This window comes from Choristoneura fumiferana, chromosome 23 (genome assembly GCF_025370935.1).
Source record: "Choristoneura fumiferana chromosome 23, NRCan_CFum_1, whole genome shotgun sequence".
Classification (NCBI taxonomy): Eukaryota; Metazoa; Arthropoda; class Insecta; order Lepidoptera; family Tortricidae; genus Choristoneura; species Choristoneura fumiferana.
The window spans coordinates 8,502,930-8,518,556 of record NC_133494.1 but is presented as its reverse complement, the minus strand read 5'-3'; the positions used below and the strand labels follow the sequence as shown (position 1 = coordinate 8,518,556).

At 34.7% G+C, this 15,627-nt stretch overlaps 1 protein-coding gene across 1 annotated transcript in view; it reads left to right on the top strand.

Annotated features, from left to right (window-relative positions):
* Positions 1–15,415, top strand: part of LOC141440895 (synaptotagmin-15-like) — a 48,663-nt gene extending 33,248 nt beyond the window's left edge. The window contains exons 8-11 of the mRNA XM_074105485.1: positions 1,981–2,148; positions 2,670–2,777; positions 5,077–5,293; positions 11,775–15,415. Of these exons, the coding sequence (XP_073961586.1) occupies positions 1,981–2,148; positions 2,670–2,777; positions 5,077–5,293; positions 11,775–11,902 (621 nt within the window). The 3' untranslated portion in view covers positions 11,903–15,415. The remainder of the gene's footprint in view (positions 1–1,980; positions 2,149–2,669; positions 2,778–5,076; positions 5,294–11,774) is intronic.
* Positions 15,416–15,627: the final 212 nt, after the last annotated feature.

Sequence of the window (15,627 nt, the reverse complement as noted above, 5' to 3'; positions counted from 1 at the left end):
ATGACAAATTTTCCCACCCTTTTTCAATTTCCTACACTTTTGCTTTCATATCGCCAGTGAAAGCGGGTTACGGGTAATCTGATCACGTATAACGTAAGCTTTCAGTTTATTGGCGTCTTGTTTATTTAATAAAAATTGTGAGAAAATATTCATTTTGGTTACATTTTGTATATGTATCGCTCTCTCAATTAGCAATTCATGTAGACTAGAGATTTTTGATTAAGGATAGACCTTCTCTCTTTTACATAATTAAGTATAGTTTTGTGAATGATTGAGTACTTATACGTTGAATTAATTATTTAAACCAAAGTTTCCTCATCCATCGATGTCACGTAAAAAAATAAATAGCGAGCCTAACAGAATACATATTTTTTTCTGCATGGTGTAGCATAATGGCAAAAAATAACTTTTTCACCTCAGCACCTCAAACAGGCAGGTTTTGCTATGAGAAATCAGTGAGCAAAATCGCATTTTGCTCACTCCGTGAGACAAAGTAACTTTTTAATTATTTTTTTAAATGCTGACTATACTCTACAGTGTTGGGTCTACTCACTGAATTCCAAATATTTGAACTTTACTTTGATCTGTCATTTCACTTCAACTCGAAAAAAGCAAGAGATAGGATCAAATTTGTCCATTACAAACTTAAATTAAATTTTTGGTATTAAAAATATATCGAAATATTTCCAAAATTTAAATTTTCCCGATCTTTTAATAAAGTATGCAACCTCGTTGCACGAAAGCCACTTCTCTTGTTTTTTTTTTTATAAAATAATTCCGTATACTGCCTCTACAGTATAATTATTATTTGTTAAATTGAATGTTTTTTAAACAAGTCTATTTATGTTTATGTAATAAAAATCTTAATAAAAATCATATTTAAAGGTTTAATTGTTCAACCTTTTCAATTACCCCGAGATGAGGCTTTTTGCAGTATTAAAAAATAAGTGTGACATTAGTAGGTACAAGAAGTTAAGATTGCATGTTATGAGTATGCGATTTGTATTGTAGCTACTGGACTCTTTTTATGGTTTTAAATGTAATTATTATATTTGATAATAATCGGATTCTATTTTAAAAAAATGTGTTTGTTTTGTAAACAGGTAGGCATATGTGGTTTTATTCTTATGTTACATTTAAATTATGTTCTCGCTGCTGAGGTGAAAAATTGTATGTGTCACACGAGACCAAAGTTTTTTTGCATCTCGTGTATTTCAATCCCTTGCTAATCTCAGAATTCTAACCTAGAATCACTCGCTAACGCTCGTGATTCAATTATAGAATCCTTCGCTTACTCGGGATTCAAAATCAACACTCGCAACAAAAAACAACTTTGCTCTCTTGTTGCACAAATAACTATTAATTTGTTTTGGAACCGCGTATATAAATAGTTCTACCTATATACATTAGTAAGAGTGTATTTCTGATTTCTGTGAATATCAACCCACCAGTATTAATTGTGGCAATTAATTACTCAGTTAACACGTTCGCATTAACGTCCTCCGGAGACTGTGCAGTTACGACATTATATTAAATTGGTACTACTTTGGCTTAATGACGATTGATGTATATAACACGAATAAGATGGTTTCTGAATCCCCAGGAAGTCGCATGCAATTAATTATATTTCCTTACATTAATACATTTTGTTTGTATACTAGTAGTAGATAGGTAGATACTCGTACTAACCAGTAGATCGTTACCAATATACTGGTTGCAAAAAAAGTCTTAAGATGGGTTTCCACCAATAATGTGCGAGTGTGTTTTTTATTAACCAATAGAACGCTTCATTTACACATCTTCACACAGCACATCGCTGGTGGAAATAGCTGAGCGGAGCGAGGCAAGGTAAATGAAGCGTTTCTATTGGTTAATGAAAAACACATTCCTCGCAACACGTCCTCGCACATTATTGGTGGAAACGTTGCTTAAATATATTATATTTTGTAATTCTCCTATCGTTTTCTTTTCCTCCATCAGATTCCACCTGGAAAACTGGATGGTCTTACGTTGAAACTCTCCGTACGAGACTCGGGTCGTGTGGGCAAAGGCAAGCAGTTAATCGGCCATGTTATTCTGCCTCTCACTGAGTTGGAGGGCATTGCTCCTGACGAAGAGCCTCAACTGTACAAAATGGACATTGAAAAGGTATGCCTGATGTCATTCTTCATTACAATACCTACTGCTTTCCAATTGGTGATTTTTTCTTGTGCCCACTCCGCTTCCCCATCCATACCTGATGGATGTGCAGTCAAAATCTGTCATCAATGAACTAAACTCAAAGCACGAATCACACGCAGCACACGCACTACTTCCACGGGTCTAATAAATATTAAAACGCATAAAAATTCCTAATTTGAAAACGTATAAATATTAACGTGTAATAATGTTAATGATTTTGTTGCCGTTAGGCGTTTTCATGTTAGGACAGTTACTAATATATCAATAAAAAAAGTATTTATGGACCAATCAACAGTACATGCGAGAAGACCTCGCTTCTCCAGACAAAAATGCAGCAAAAAAGACAACAATATTTATAATTATTTTAATGTTAAATATCTCTAATTTAAGTTTACGCTTTTTTGCAATCATACCTTGTATGTGGATAAACAATGTAATTCTTTACACCTAATAAATAAATCATTTCAAAAATATTTTTGTTTTATTAGGAAGTACAAGAGCCAACGTCAGACCTCGGAGAGATACTGGTATCATTGCTGTACAATGAAAACCTACATCGGCTTACCGTTACGGTAATAGAAGCAAGAGGATTAAAGGTGAGTCAAAATGCTTGGTAATAGTACTTACTTAAAACCTACTTCCATCGTCTCAAAACCCTGTCATAAATTTACCAAATCCCAAATCTTGCCAACCACTAAAAAGGTTTTAATAAAACCACTTTATAATAATCAAATTCGTTTGACCTTAAACTTTGTAGCATTATTACATTTTGAAGAGGACACTTTACCCCGAACCTCCAAGAATTTATTCAGCTTTGTTGAATCTCAGCTTACGTGTACATTGAGCGAAGGCGGAGTTTCGGTATCAAATTCAATACTTCCGAAGTAATGGAGTTAAACTCATTTGAAAGCCTTGGTGTTGAATCGTAAAGAACTGTCTGTACCAGCTGTGGAATTGCTTATAAAAGATTAAATTTTCTTTGCGTGGAGGCGTGTAATGTGGAATATGAAATAAGTTGACATGTATCATAATGCGCGTTACGTTAGATTTACTTGTTTTCATTTTTTATCGCAGGTTTTTATAACGCAACGATTTTAAAGTTCATTGCTTATAATTTATTATTTTTTAATATAATTTTGCATTGGCAAGCAGCATCATGGGCACCCTGCCCAATAGCAGCGACTTTATTTTATTTTATTTTTATTTATTGGTTTACCATCCCAACCTATATACATCCCACTGCTGGGCACAGGCCTCCTCTCAGAACAAGAGGGCTATTTATTGGTTTGGTAACAGATATTCGATATTAAAATAACAGAAAGTCGATGTGTTGGTAACATAAACAGAGTGTTAATCCAATAACAGGCAAACACAACCTGCATAACTAATACTATTCGTTACAATGTGGAGCGCTGCTCCGTTATAGATAACTAACAATTAATTAATAAATAACCAACAAAATAATTGGTTTGGGTAGTATTAAATAAGTAGTCTAGTAAATTCAGTTTAGGTACCAAATGAAATGATTACTTTAGATACCAATGTTTTGACTTGTGTTGACTTGGGTGATATTTGTGAATATAGATTTTTAGGATTAGAGTAAGTTATTTTTAGTTCTAATTTTATTTATTTTTGTTAATTATTGTATATATTGAGTGTTATTTATTAAATAAAGAAACGTCATATTTTAATTTTGTGTTTATAAAGTCTAGAGTTTATAATTAAAAAATTTCGTAAGTTTGGCCTATATTTATATTTACCTCGTCGCTTGAGGACGAATAATTTAAGTAAACATGTCGTAACATGGTACGCTGGTAATAGCTAGACGGACTTTAAAGGCTAAAGAATTAGCCAATCAGGATCGTATTAGCATCTGACGTCGCGCCACCATTACGGCAACTAATCATCGATGTGAGCGGACAATGGCACCACGGGTTATATTTGCTTTCGAGAAAAAACTGATTTTTGCCAAATAGCTAGGTAGTGATTTTCCCATATTGTATAGAACGTGTTTTTTCCGTAAATAATAACAAATCGGAAAATATTTAAATGTTATCAAATGTGACGATAACTACACTAACAGGTAAAAACTTGTTTTTTTCCGTACTGTATATTGGTTTTATTCAGTTAATTTTTAAAATTGATCCGGCATGCGTTGGTAAGACGGGGTAGGTGATAATGGGCAAGATGGGGTAGGTGTTACGGGGCAAGATGGGGTAGGAAGGAAAGCGACATAAACATGTCTAATTCTACTGTACTATAATGGTCTATTTTGTTCTAGAATGGTGAGAAAATACAGATGCCACGTTCACTTTGTGAACATTGTGAGCAGTAAACGGTCGTTTGTTGCGTGACCCATCTTGCCCCACTATTGGTACCCCTTCTTACCCACGGGGGTACCCCATCTTACCCCTAGCGTGGGGCATGATGGAGATGAGGGTGTTTTTGTACTTTTTTTTAAATTTTATTATGTTATTTAGACTGATTACCAAAAAAGATTATAACACATCTCAAAGGTCATCTCATCCACTCAAAGGTTGACTGGTAGAGATCCCTTAAGGGAATAAGTTCGCCTTTGTACATATATCTCAATGTTTGTCAATTGTGTTTGTTACTTATTTTGTACAATAAAGAGTTTACATACATACATACATAACAATAAACAAATTAATAAAACCCATCACGGTCTATTTTATTTATCATCTAACCTACCGTCATACCCCACTCTCTTCTGGTATCCGCTAAAATCCAGCTAAAATCTATGTCACTTGCGTTTTCCTCGTATTTTGTGTATGATATGCGATTTGACGTATATTAAAAGTATTTTTTTAAAATATCAGCTAGTAAAAATATTCTGAGATGTGTGACTTTGACCAACATTCTATCCACCTCTAGTTGGACCCGTCGTCAAGCAAACGCGAGATGGTGGCTCGCGTGACGCAGGAGCGTGCATGCCGCGGCGTGCGCGCGCGCCGCACGGCCGCCGTCGAGGTCGCTGACGACGGCAGCGCGCTCGTCTCCGAATGCTTCCACTTCCGGCTGAGAGCTGATGAGCTGCACACTACAAGCGTCACCGTACAAGCGCTCCAGCCGCATTCTGTGTACGCCAAAGGTGAGTGTCATTGAATGAATGTGCTATTTTTCAGCCTTGTCTGTTGTGTGTGTGTGTTGGAGTATTAAAACTTTTTATTAGGCTTTTAAAATGTGAAAGTTTAAAAACGTTAGAGAATACTTACGTGCAGTGCATTACCCAATGTGGAATCTTTTATTCAAGTCTCATTACGGACAAGTGTAGAAAACCAACATTACAACTCAAATACATAAATTAAGTTGTCACAAGCACAGCCGCGAAATGGCGCTGACTCGGCATATACAGCAACATTGCTGCCACAGCGCTGATATTCTTTCGGAACCACGTACAAGTTGACGTTCTCAGTCACATACAGTTTTCTTTCTTCTCAGTCACTTACAATATTTTGTAACGACACGTCCGATTCAATTGAAACTTTTGGTAATTCGGTAAATATGTAAATATGTCTTGAACCCTTGTATACAAATATACCTATGAGTAGATACAAATTTTAAGGTGGAATCTTTACATTATTATTGCGTCGATTAATATTCCAGTCTTATTCTCATACTTTAGATCTCTTTTGGGTAATATATCTGTTGCTAGCGCTAAAACTGGAAAACACGCATTTTTCTAGACATATTTTTATGCTAACTCGATTGTTCACTCATCACTCCCTAAAAACTGTCACATATAGCACATCGAAATCGTAAGAATCGTTTACAATGTCCCAAAATATGAAGAGGCGACTAAATATACAAAAATTGCTCGTTTAAAGATCAGGACAATATTATATACGGGCACTCGGCTGCCTTTACTGTTGACGTATTAGTCTATAGTTCTATACATCCCATGGCGACTTCTACAGTGTAAAAATGTAGGCTGTCACAATATGGCATTGATGAATGGAGTACTCAACGAACGAACGGTGTAAACGAGATGAGATGAGTTCGAAAAACATTTTTGATGAAATCAACTTTTGAAGCAGATTGAGTGCTTTTGACTTTAATCCAGTTTGATGATCTATTTATTTGACGAAATAATTCTATGACTTTGAGATTTTCGGGGCAGTATTCTAATATTTTAACGCTTGTGATGTTGTTAGCATTACTTTAAGTTAGTTGTTATAAATTAATGGATGACACTCTTCCCCGGCCGGGATAATACCAACATGGAAATACCGACCCTATTTTTCGTGTACGCGCTCATAGAAACTGACGTGCGCTTCTATGGACTAAATTAAGCCGGTAAAATTCTGTCAAATAACGTTCTTACTCTTTTAAAGGATTCTGAACAATATTTAATTGAGTTGGACACGTGTTTTAGTACAAACGAACAAATGTTTGAAACGGTGTTGTCCATTCGGATTGACCTCGCCACTGAATGTAATTTTCCAGGCATATTTTGTCATCCTTTTATGTGTAATTGAGTGTTTACTTACTCACTTACTCATTTACTGATCAATGTATACTTTTCATCAGTTGCGTGCCGCCGTAACAATTTGATTCCTGCCACATTGTTGAAAATTTTTACGTGACTTCAAAGTTTTAAGGTGAAATGTTGCATCCGAGGGCATAATACCTAACTCACGTTTCTCTCATTCTCAGGGTTGCCTAAAGTAAGTGTCGGACCACATAGACAACTTTAGGACGTTATAAAGTTTCATTGTTCACACTAGAGTCTATTTTCTATTCTACCGAACGACTCTACATTGTAAATCGTGAAGGTAAACATTTCAAAGTCTACGATATAGAAACTCCAACGCTGGCGTCGTAGCATTCGCCCGTAGGCAATCGAACCAACTTAAGTCTAGTTCCACTCGTGGCTAACGAACCGTACAAGAAACTACTTACAAATCAACTACTACAAATAATAGTCTGGAACATATGCCATACACTCTACAATTCATCTAAACTAATATTATTATTGTAAGCAAGATATTATTTATGTCCTAAATTTGTGTACACAAAAAGGTGTACACACAAAACCACAGCTGCAACATCTATTTAAAAATTATTACCACTGTATTTGTGTTAAATACTTGTGATGTATAGATATCATTTAATAGGTAATATTGTAATTATGTTTAAAAAAAAATTATACCTCTTTGAGTTTCTTGCCGGATTCTTCTCAACAGAGGTTTTCCGAACCGGTGGTAGATTTTTTTTGACATTCATAAGTGCTTGTTATAGACTAAATTGAATAAAGATATTTTTACTTTGACTTTATTTTTTGATTAATACAGCCGGATAACTTTCACACTTATTTGAAATTGAAGATCACCTTAACGTTTTCGCGTTGACTTCTCTTAAAGTTAACATAACGAGGTAATTAAAATTTTACTAGCCACTAGAAGGTTTTGATAAGGAAATTCTCTTAAAATCTATTTTCGTTGTCACAAACCATCTCTTTCCCTCCATAATTGCGCTTAATCAAGGATTAGAAGGGACTGTCTACTTTGTACTCGATTTCTTATGGTAATGGATTGAATAATTGAATTATAATCTTCTGGAACGATTGCTTTGCTACAAAATGGGTATTATTAGCTTGGGCAAGGAGTCTGGGGGAATTTAGAATATTGAGTGACGTAATTAGTTGTGTTTAAGTGCCGTGTGAAGATAATATCTCGCTCATAGAGATGTAACATAATTTTGCTTTAGGATTTAATAAACGTAAATTTTACATCGCCAACTTTATAACAACAATATTGTTAAAACAATTTGGTTTTAATATTAAAATACATTAAGGTAAACGTACGCGTGCTCGTCACTGTCCCAATAGTTGGCATTTAAAATCTTATGTCATTAGCAATAGAGATGACAGAAGGGTGTCGTCTATTGGGCATTAGCGTGTCGAGCACTCGGACGTTTACCTTACACAAGACATCTAAAACATACTGTTCAAAAGAGTTGCCTTGGGTAAGATTCTGAAGATACTGGCAACGTTTCCTGGTGGAATGACTAAGTTAATTTGGAATAGTAGGTAGCTAGATATGGAGGTTAATAATTATTTTATGGAGATAGCATCACTGACCGAGACTAAATCTATTGTCAAAGATTAATCCATCACTAAGCGATTAATCAATCGCCGTTGGACATCCAATCGGGTTTCAATTTGTGTCTGTGTAAACGTACGGCAATGCCTACGGATTTGTGAAATTTGAATTTAATTACCAAAACTACGCTATCGTAAGGGCATACCAAAGACAAGTAAGTTTACTCATAATATAATCCTACTAATATTATAAATGCGAAAGTTTGTGAGTGAGTGAGTGAGTGAGTGAGTGAGTATGTTTGTTACTCTTTCACGCTGAAACGGCTGGACGGATTTGGATGAAATTTGGTATGTAGATAGCTGAACATCTGGAATAAAACATAGGCTACTTTTTATCCCGAATTCCCACGGGATAGGGATAAAATCTCGAAATATCAACCGCTGGGCTTAGAGTCATGAAATTTGAGAAGTAGGTAGCTGGACGTTTGAAATAACACATAGGCTACTTTTATCCCACGGGATAGGGATAAAATCTTGAACTAATAACCGCTGGGCTTAGAGCCCTGAAATTTGGTATGTAGGTAACTGGACGTCTGGAATAACACGTAAGGGACTTTTTGACTCGATATTCCCACGGGATAACTAGGGATAAAATCTCGAAATAACAACCACTGGGTTAGAGCCATGAAATTTGGTATGTAGGTAGCTGAACCTCTGGAATAACACAGGATAATTTATTATCCCGATATTCCCACGGGATAGGGATAAAATCTTGAAATAATAACCGCTGGGCTTAGAGTCATGAAATTTGGTATGTAGGTAGCTAGACGTCTGGAATAACACATAAGCGACTTTTGGCCCGATATTCCCACGGGATACCTAGGGATAAAATCTCGAAATAACAACCACTGGGCTTAGAGCCATGAAATTTGGTATGTAGGTAGCTGGACCTCTGGAATAACACATAATCTATTTTTTACCCCGATATTCTCACGGGATAGGGATAAAATCTTGAAATATTAACCGCTGAGCTTAGAGTCATGAAATTTGGTATGTAGGAAGCTGGATGTCTAGAAAAACACATAGACGACTTTTTGACCCGATATTACCACGGGATACCTAGGAATAAAATGTCGAAATAACAACCGCTAGGCTTAGAGGCATGAAATTTGGATGTAGGTAGCCGTATGCCTGGAATAACACATAAGTACGCTACTTTTTATCCCGATATTCCCACGGTATAGTTTTGTAACTAAGGGACCCCATACATCCCTGTATTATTATTATTATTTTGTATTTTTTTCTTTAATTGTATACTGTAGTTTTTAAGTATTTTATTTGTAATTATTTTATTTTGAAAAAATTACTTTATGCCAAGTTTCTTGCGGCGCATTCTTCTTGGCAATGATGGTCTTTCCGAAAGCGCTGGTAGTATAAAAAATTACGTGTAAAAGTGCCCATTGCGGCCTATTTACTGAATAAATGATTTGAATTTGAATTTTGCATTTGAATTTGGATAGGGAAAATTTTTGAAACTTCAGCACTGGGTTTAGAGTCTTGAATTTTGTACAGTTATTCACATCACAACCTCAATGAAGACCACGATATAAATTTTGGAAATTTCCAGGGGAATTTTGTAAAATCCCGAAAAATTTCAATTGCAGCTACCACACCGAATAGTTTACGCGTGCGAAGCCGCGGGTAAAAGCTAGTAAAAATATAAACACAAACCGGTTTTTATCGCTTTCAACCATAGTAAACGCTTTTAGAAGAGGTGAATCGCGTACCAGAATAAAACTTTTTCTCTACAGATTTCTAGTTGATATTCCACACGTCTGCCAAATAAATTATCTTGAAATTGACTGTAACAAGATTTTACCCTGTTTTGTAATTCAGAATCCTCGTCTTTACATCTATATTGTAAAAGATCCTTGAAAGGATACATTGCGAATTTCTAAAATCCAAGCGCCAGGCGTCATGTGCGCTATTTTCTGAACAAAATATAAACTTTCGATGGTAGCAAGGGACGTAGGTACGCAAATGAAATGGCAATTTTACCTTCTCATATTTCTCGACCACATTGTTACACACGCAAACACCGATCGACATCGATCGATTGATCGATCGACGAATATTGATATTATTGATATAGCTGGTCATTAGAAAGAATAAGTTAAAAAAAGCACAACAGAAAAAATACGTTACAGATTAACAACAACTTACAAATGTTAAATGTAATAATAAATAGTATTAAAAAAGAAGCATTGTGCTGAAAAAAGTAAAAAAAAAACTCAAAAACTCAATCACAAACTATGCAATCATCATTGTGTTCTGGGAAAATGCATGATAATGTGCATCTTTTAGAAGTATACATTTTCGGAAAGTTTGATTTACTAATGTTATATGAATAATGGAGTAAAGCACTATCTTTGACTAGATGAATATAAAATATAGCATTTAACTTTTGTGAACATTTTTATAACAATCTTAGTGCACCTTCTTATTAATACTATTGTAACGTTTGGTCGTGTACCTAAGATTTATGAACTGGTATGAGGAGAATAATAGTACCTATCTCAAGGTTGTCTCTGTTTTGTTTTAATATTTTAACAAAATGGAAAAATATGACTTTCCGAGCTCGAATGCAAGTGCAGGAATATAACTAAGACAAACTGTTGTAATCCCTCAACTTTTCTCTGCGGGGTTTCCGGCACGTTTTATCACTACGCCTTGAATTCTTATTTTTCTTTTGTACCTAATATTGTTTATGAATTGAATACCATCCAACTCAGTCTGGCGTAAGTGTGATCGACGTGCAAACATTTTTAATATTGCTTTTGAACAGCGATAGAAATGCTAGGTTTTGTCAAATAATGAGATTTAGCCTAGTTTAACAAAATCGCATAATTTGCATTTGCATGACTTCTGTTTATTGCCGTTGTTATAAGCTAGCTAATACATTTTAGAAAGAATTTCAAATCTATCCCACTAATATTATAAATGCGAAAGTTTGTAAGTATTGTACCTATTGTATTGTAAACTCTTTATTGTACATAAAACACATGAAATACAAAGGCGAACTTTCTTTTTTCTTCTTTTCTCAAGGGGTTCTTTCTCTTAAAGGGGGTAAGTCTGTTACCTTTTCACGTCTATCTAAACCACTGAACCGATTAAGATGAAATTATGGTTTTTTGCATAGTTCCTGCGGGATAGCGATAAACGAATTCTACGCGGACGGAGTTGCGGGCAACACCTATATATATACATAAATTAATCCCATTGGTTACACCCTAATATACTGATTTCATCCATGTTTGTTTTTAATGTGCTAATACTTTGTAGAAGGTTCCTATACAAACAAATTGATCGCTGTTATTAGAGACATGAGACATGAAATGCAGTGCATGAAGTAATAAAGGTTTTATTCATGCAGCGATGTAATTTTTTTAAATTGCCAGGCCTAGCTTCGGGTAGATTCTAGCGAGTAATAAATATATTATGGTTAAAGTAAGTTATTAACTTGTTTCAGACCGGCTACTGGGAAAGTTCATGTTAGGCTCGTACATGTTTGCCCGGGGCCGCGCCCTGCAGCATTGGAACGCAGCACTCGCCGCGCCCATGGAACAAGTTAAGCAGTGGCACCCGCTTACCAACTAAACGACAACCTGGCCAAATTAAGGAGTTAACGATCATGCATCACAATTATACGATAACGGCTATTCTTAATTTAAAAAAAAAACGCTTTCGTGTGACAGCGCCAACAACCAAACTTTGTGCGTTATTACACCTTTTTCTCCCATATTAAGGGGCTGTTTCACCATTCATTGACTAGCGTTAACCGACGGTTAAATGTAATGCCGTCTCCGTCTATTCGAACACAACAAATAGAGACGGCATCACACCTAACCGCCAGTTAACACTAATCAAATGATGGTGAAACAGCCCCTAAGTCTCATTCATCTACATTTATTTGCGGTTGTGGCGTTGTTGCGTGATTAATATAGGTCAAAGAGTTGGAAGATAAATTATGATTAATTATAAATTTAATCCTGAATACACTGCACGTTTGTAACAAGGTTTATCGATGTGGCTAACCTTTGTTAAGTCGTGTGGTCGCAACGTGGGTGTGAACGCATCATAATATCTGAAATTTGAATATCGAACACCGATGGCGCAGTTGGCCGCTAAAATTGGTTAGGTATTGGAAAATATGGGCGCTGTGGCTCAAAGATTGTACATTCGATTCCCTTATAATAAAAGTATATTTTCTTGAAATTCAGATCAATTTTCTAGTTAAATAAGATGATTGCTTTTACTAATACTTACTACTATAACTGGATTTTAAGCACACTCGGCACTTATGTTATGGAATGTTAGTTCCAGATCAATTTTATTAAAATATTGATCGATCACGATATGCGTTATGTCAAGGAGCTCAAATAAATTATGTATACAAACTACTTCTTCTAAGAATTATGACTGGCAACAGTGACCACTTTATATTATATATAGCCTCCAAGTATATTAACACATCAAATTAAATTAAAAATATTAACGAAAATTTATATTACTCTTTTTACAATCTACTGATCAAAAATACACGATTTCTTCGTTTTGCGTCACACAAATTTAATTTGTCTCATAATTAAAAATTAAATTAAGCACTTCACACGAAAAAGATTACTTAAATTAGCTTCATTTGAAATAAGCCCTTGATTATATAGTGCTTTTAAAGTAGTATTTTGTAATGCAACGTGGTTTCTTACCCCAAAATAATTTTGGACTATAGGTCCCACCCATTACACCGTACACCGTATTATACCATGACCGTAAAAGCAACGTGTCATGCAAAAATAATATTCTTTGTGTAGAAAAGTATGAGACTATGTCCACTAGCACGTTTCGTTACAAACCGTCACCGTCGCGTGATATATATGCGCGTTTGCGTTACATTCCGTGCCTGACACGTTGTTGCTAATACGGTTATGGTATGATACGGTGTAATGGGTAGAGACCTTAAATAAGTAGGTACTTCCAGCATGGGCGTCACCAGGGCGAGCAGGAGGGGCAGCTGCCCCCCACCCTAGAGGTTCTAAAAAAGTTGCCAAATGTAAAGCAACCAAACCAGTCCTACGAGTCAGTCTTTGACTTGACTTGCTTGATCGATCATTCCTGTACGTTGAAACCGAAACTCGAATGAATTCACCAATTCCAATAAATACCTATAGGTAGAGTCATTCACGATGATGCTTGCCGTGGTTCTTATTACAATGTAATTAATGTCTAATTTTGACAAAATCACGCGTCTTCGTGGATGGCACTAGGTATACAATTCATACTTTTCTTTCTCTTTCTCCATATCAACTTGCCCTATCTGGGCCATCGGCTGGCGACGCCCTTGGCTTCCAGCAAAAAAAATAAATACAATACAAAATCGTTTTAAAAATGTGGACCGGGGCCCAATGCACCATCATAACGATATTTATCTCGAAATTTGGGCGTTTAAAAAAAAAACTGTAATAAAATGTGGATAAAATATGGTTTTTCCTGTTCAGAATCAAGAGCACAATCGATTCCGATCGTTTACAAAATTTTATGAGTCAGTTTTGTCACGCCCATACTGAGTGTACGAAAAAAACGTCGCAAAAGTGATATTTTTTTGGGTACATTTTTTTTAAACTACCGGAATCGATTGTGCTCTTGATTCTGAGTAGAAAAAATTATATTTTTTCCAAAATTAAAAAAAAACGAAAGGGTACACTTTTTTTTGAAAACGTCCGATTGCGACGTTTCATAGAACAACTTTCAGCATAAGCATAAAATGACAAAAAATATCAATAATGTCATTCAGTATTGGTTCTCAACTATAAATAGTCTTTTTACCACAAATATAGATGTTTATCTAGTAAGATGATAATTTATTAATATTAGAACTAAGTACGGCCGTTTGTTTAATTTAGAAGTGATATTAATTTATGGCGTATGGAAAAAAAATTGGGTCACTCGCAGAAAAAAATTAAACTGCATTTGACTCCTTAAGCCTGAGGCCGTATTGCCTGACGTTTCTGACGCTCGCGGTCGCAATTAAGTAATAGACAGACAAATGCGATCGCGAGCGTCAGTTTAGGCAAAACGGCATCTGGTTTCATCTTATCACTGTTAAAAACAATGCATAAATCAAAGTACATTTATCTTTTTGCTGTGAGACTACCTATTATAATGATTGTAGTTTATTTTGAGTGGAATAAACATCAATATTGAAATTTCATGTTTTGTAAATAATTGCGTAAATTAATAATTTAAATTAAACGAAATTTCTTACCTTATTATTATAAATTTATTATTTATTAGCTAAGATTTTAAAAGATTTTCGAAAACTTATAGCCACGAGAGGTGGGGGCTTAAATCCTGTCAAGTAATCTGGAAAACTTTTTTGTCTTAACAAAATCTAATTACTTAATTATTTTTTGAGATGGAAGTAAAATATTAATCTTTTAGTTGTTTTAATTGGTAAAAATATGTTCAAAACAAAAATGATCATTTATTATGAGACGATACTACTTTGTTTTGTTTGGGTAAAGTTAATTAATTGCAATGTGAACTTCAGAGCTTTATATATTATAGCAAAGAACTTAATGACACTAAATTATGCCAAAGAACTATTTTATGATAAAAAATAATGTATTTTACTCAGTGTAACTTATGTGATAATCGTATTTACTCCGATGGGTCATATACTGGTCGCAAGTTTACCGGATTAGTAAAGTTTAATAATATAACAAATAAAAATCACCTACTATCATTAATTTTAGTTAAAAGGTTTACCTTATGACATGCCTTTACAACTTAGGCTGTGTATAACTTTGCTTAAAAAAGGTTAATCGTATTATATAGTTATGAAGCCAAACAATGACATATCAAAGTAATACAAAAATGTTTATAAAAGTTGTTCATATTTGATTAGTAAATAAAAAAACCACTGAAGTTCAGATTATTATAAAAATATTTATCTACTGAATGTTTGTATTGAACTCTTAAATTAAATGTAGGGCCCATCGATAGTAATTAAGGAAATATTATATCAACTACATATATATACATAGATAGAGTTTATTATGATTTCGTGCAAATGTCAAAGAAATAAATGATGTAACGCCAAATTGGCGAAAATTTGTTGTACTTTATTTATCTCACTGATAACTATATAATTATTGCGGCCCTAATTTAGTTTTTCTCCCTAATTCTTGAGAAAGACTTATAAAACTGTTTTCCTGTCTGTAAATTAAGTTATTTAACCACGGCGTACTCATTAAAAAGCAAACTAAAAAACCCTTACTCCTTTCATAGTTTTCATCTGAACAGGCGATGATATTAGGTACTCG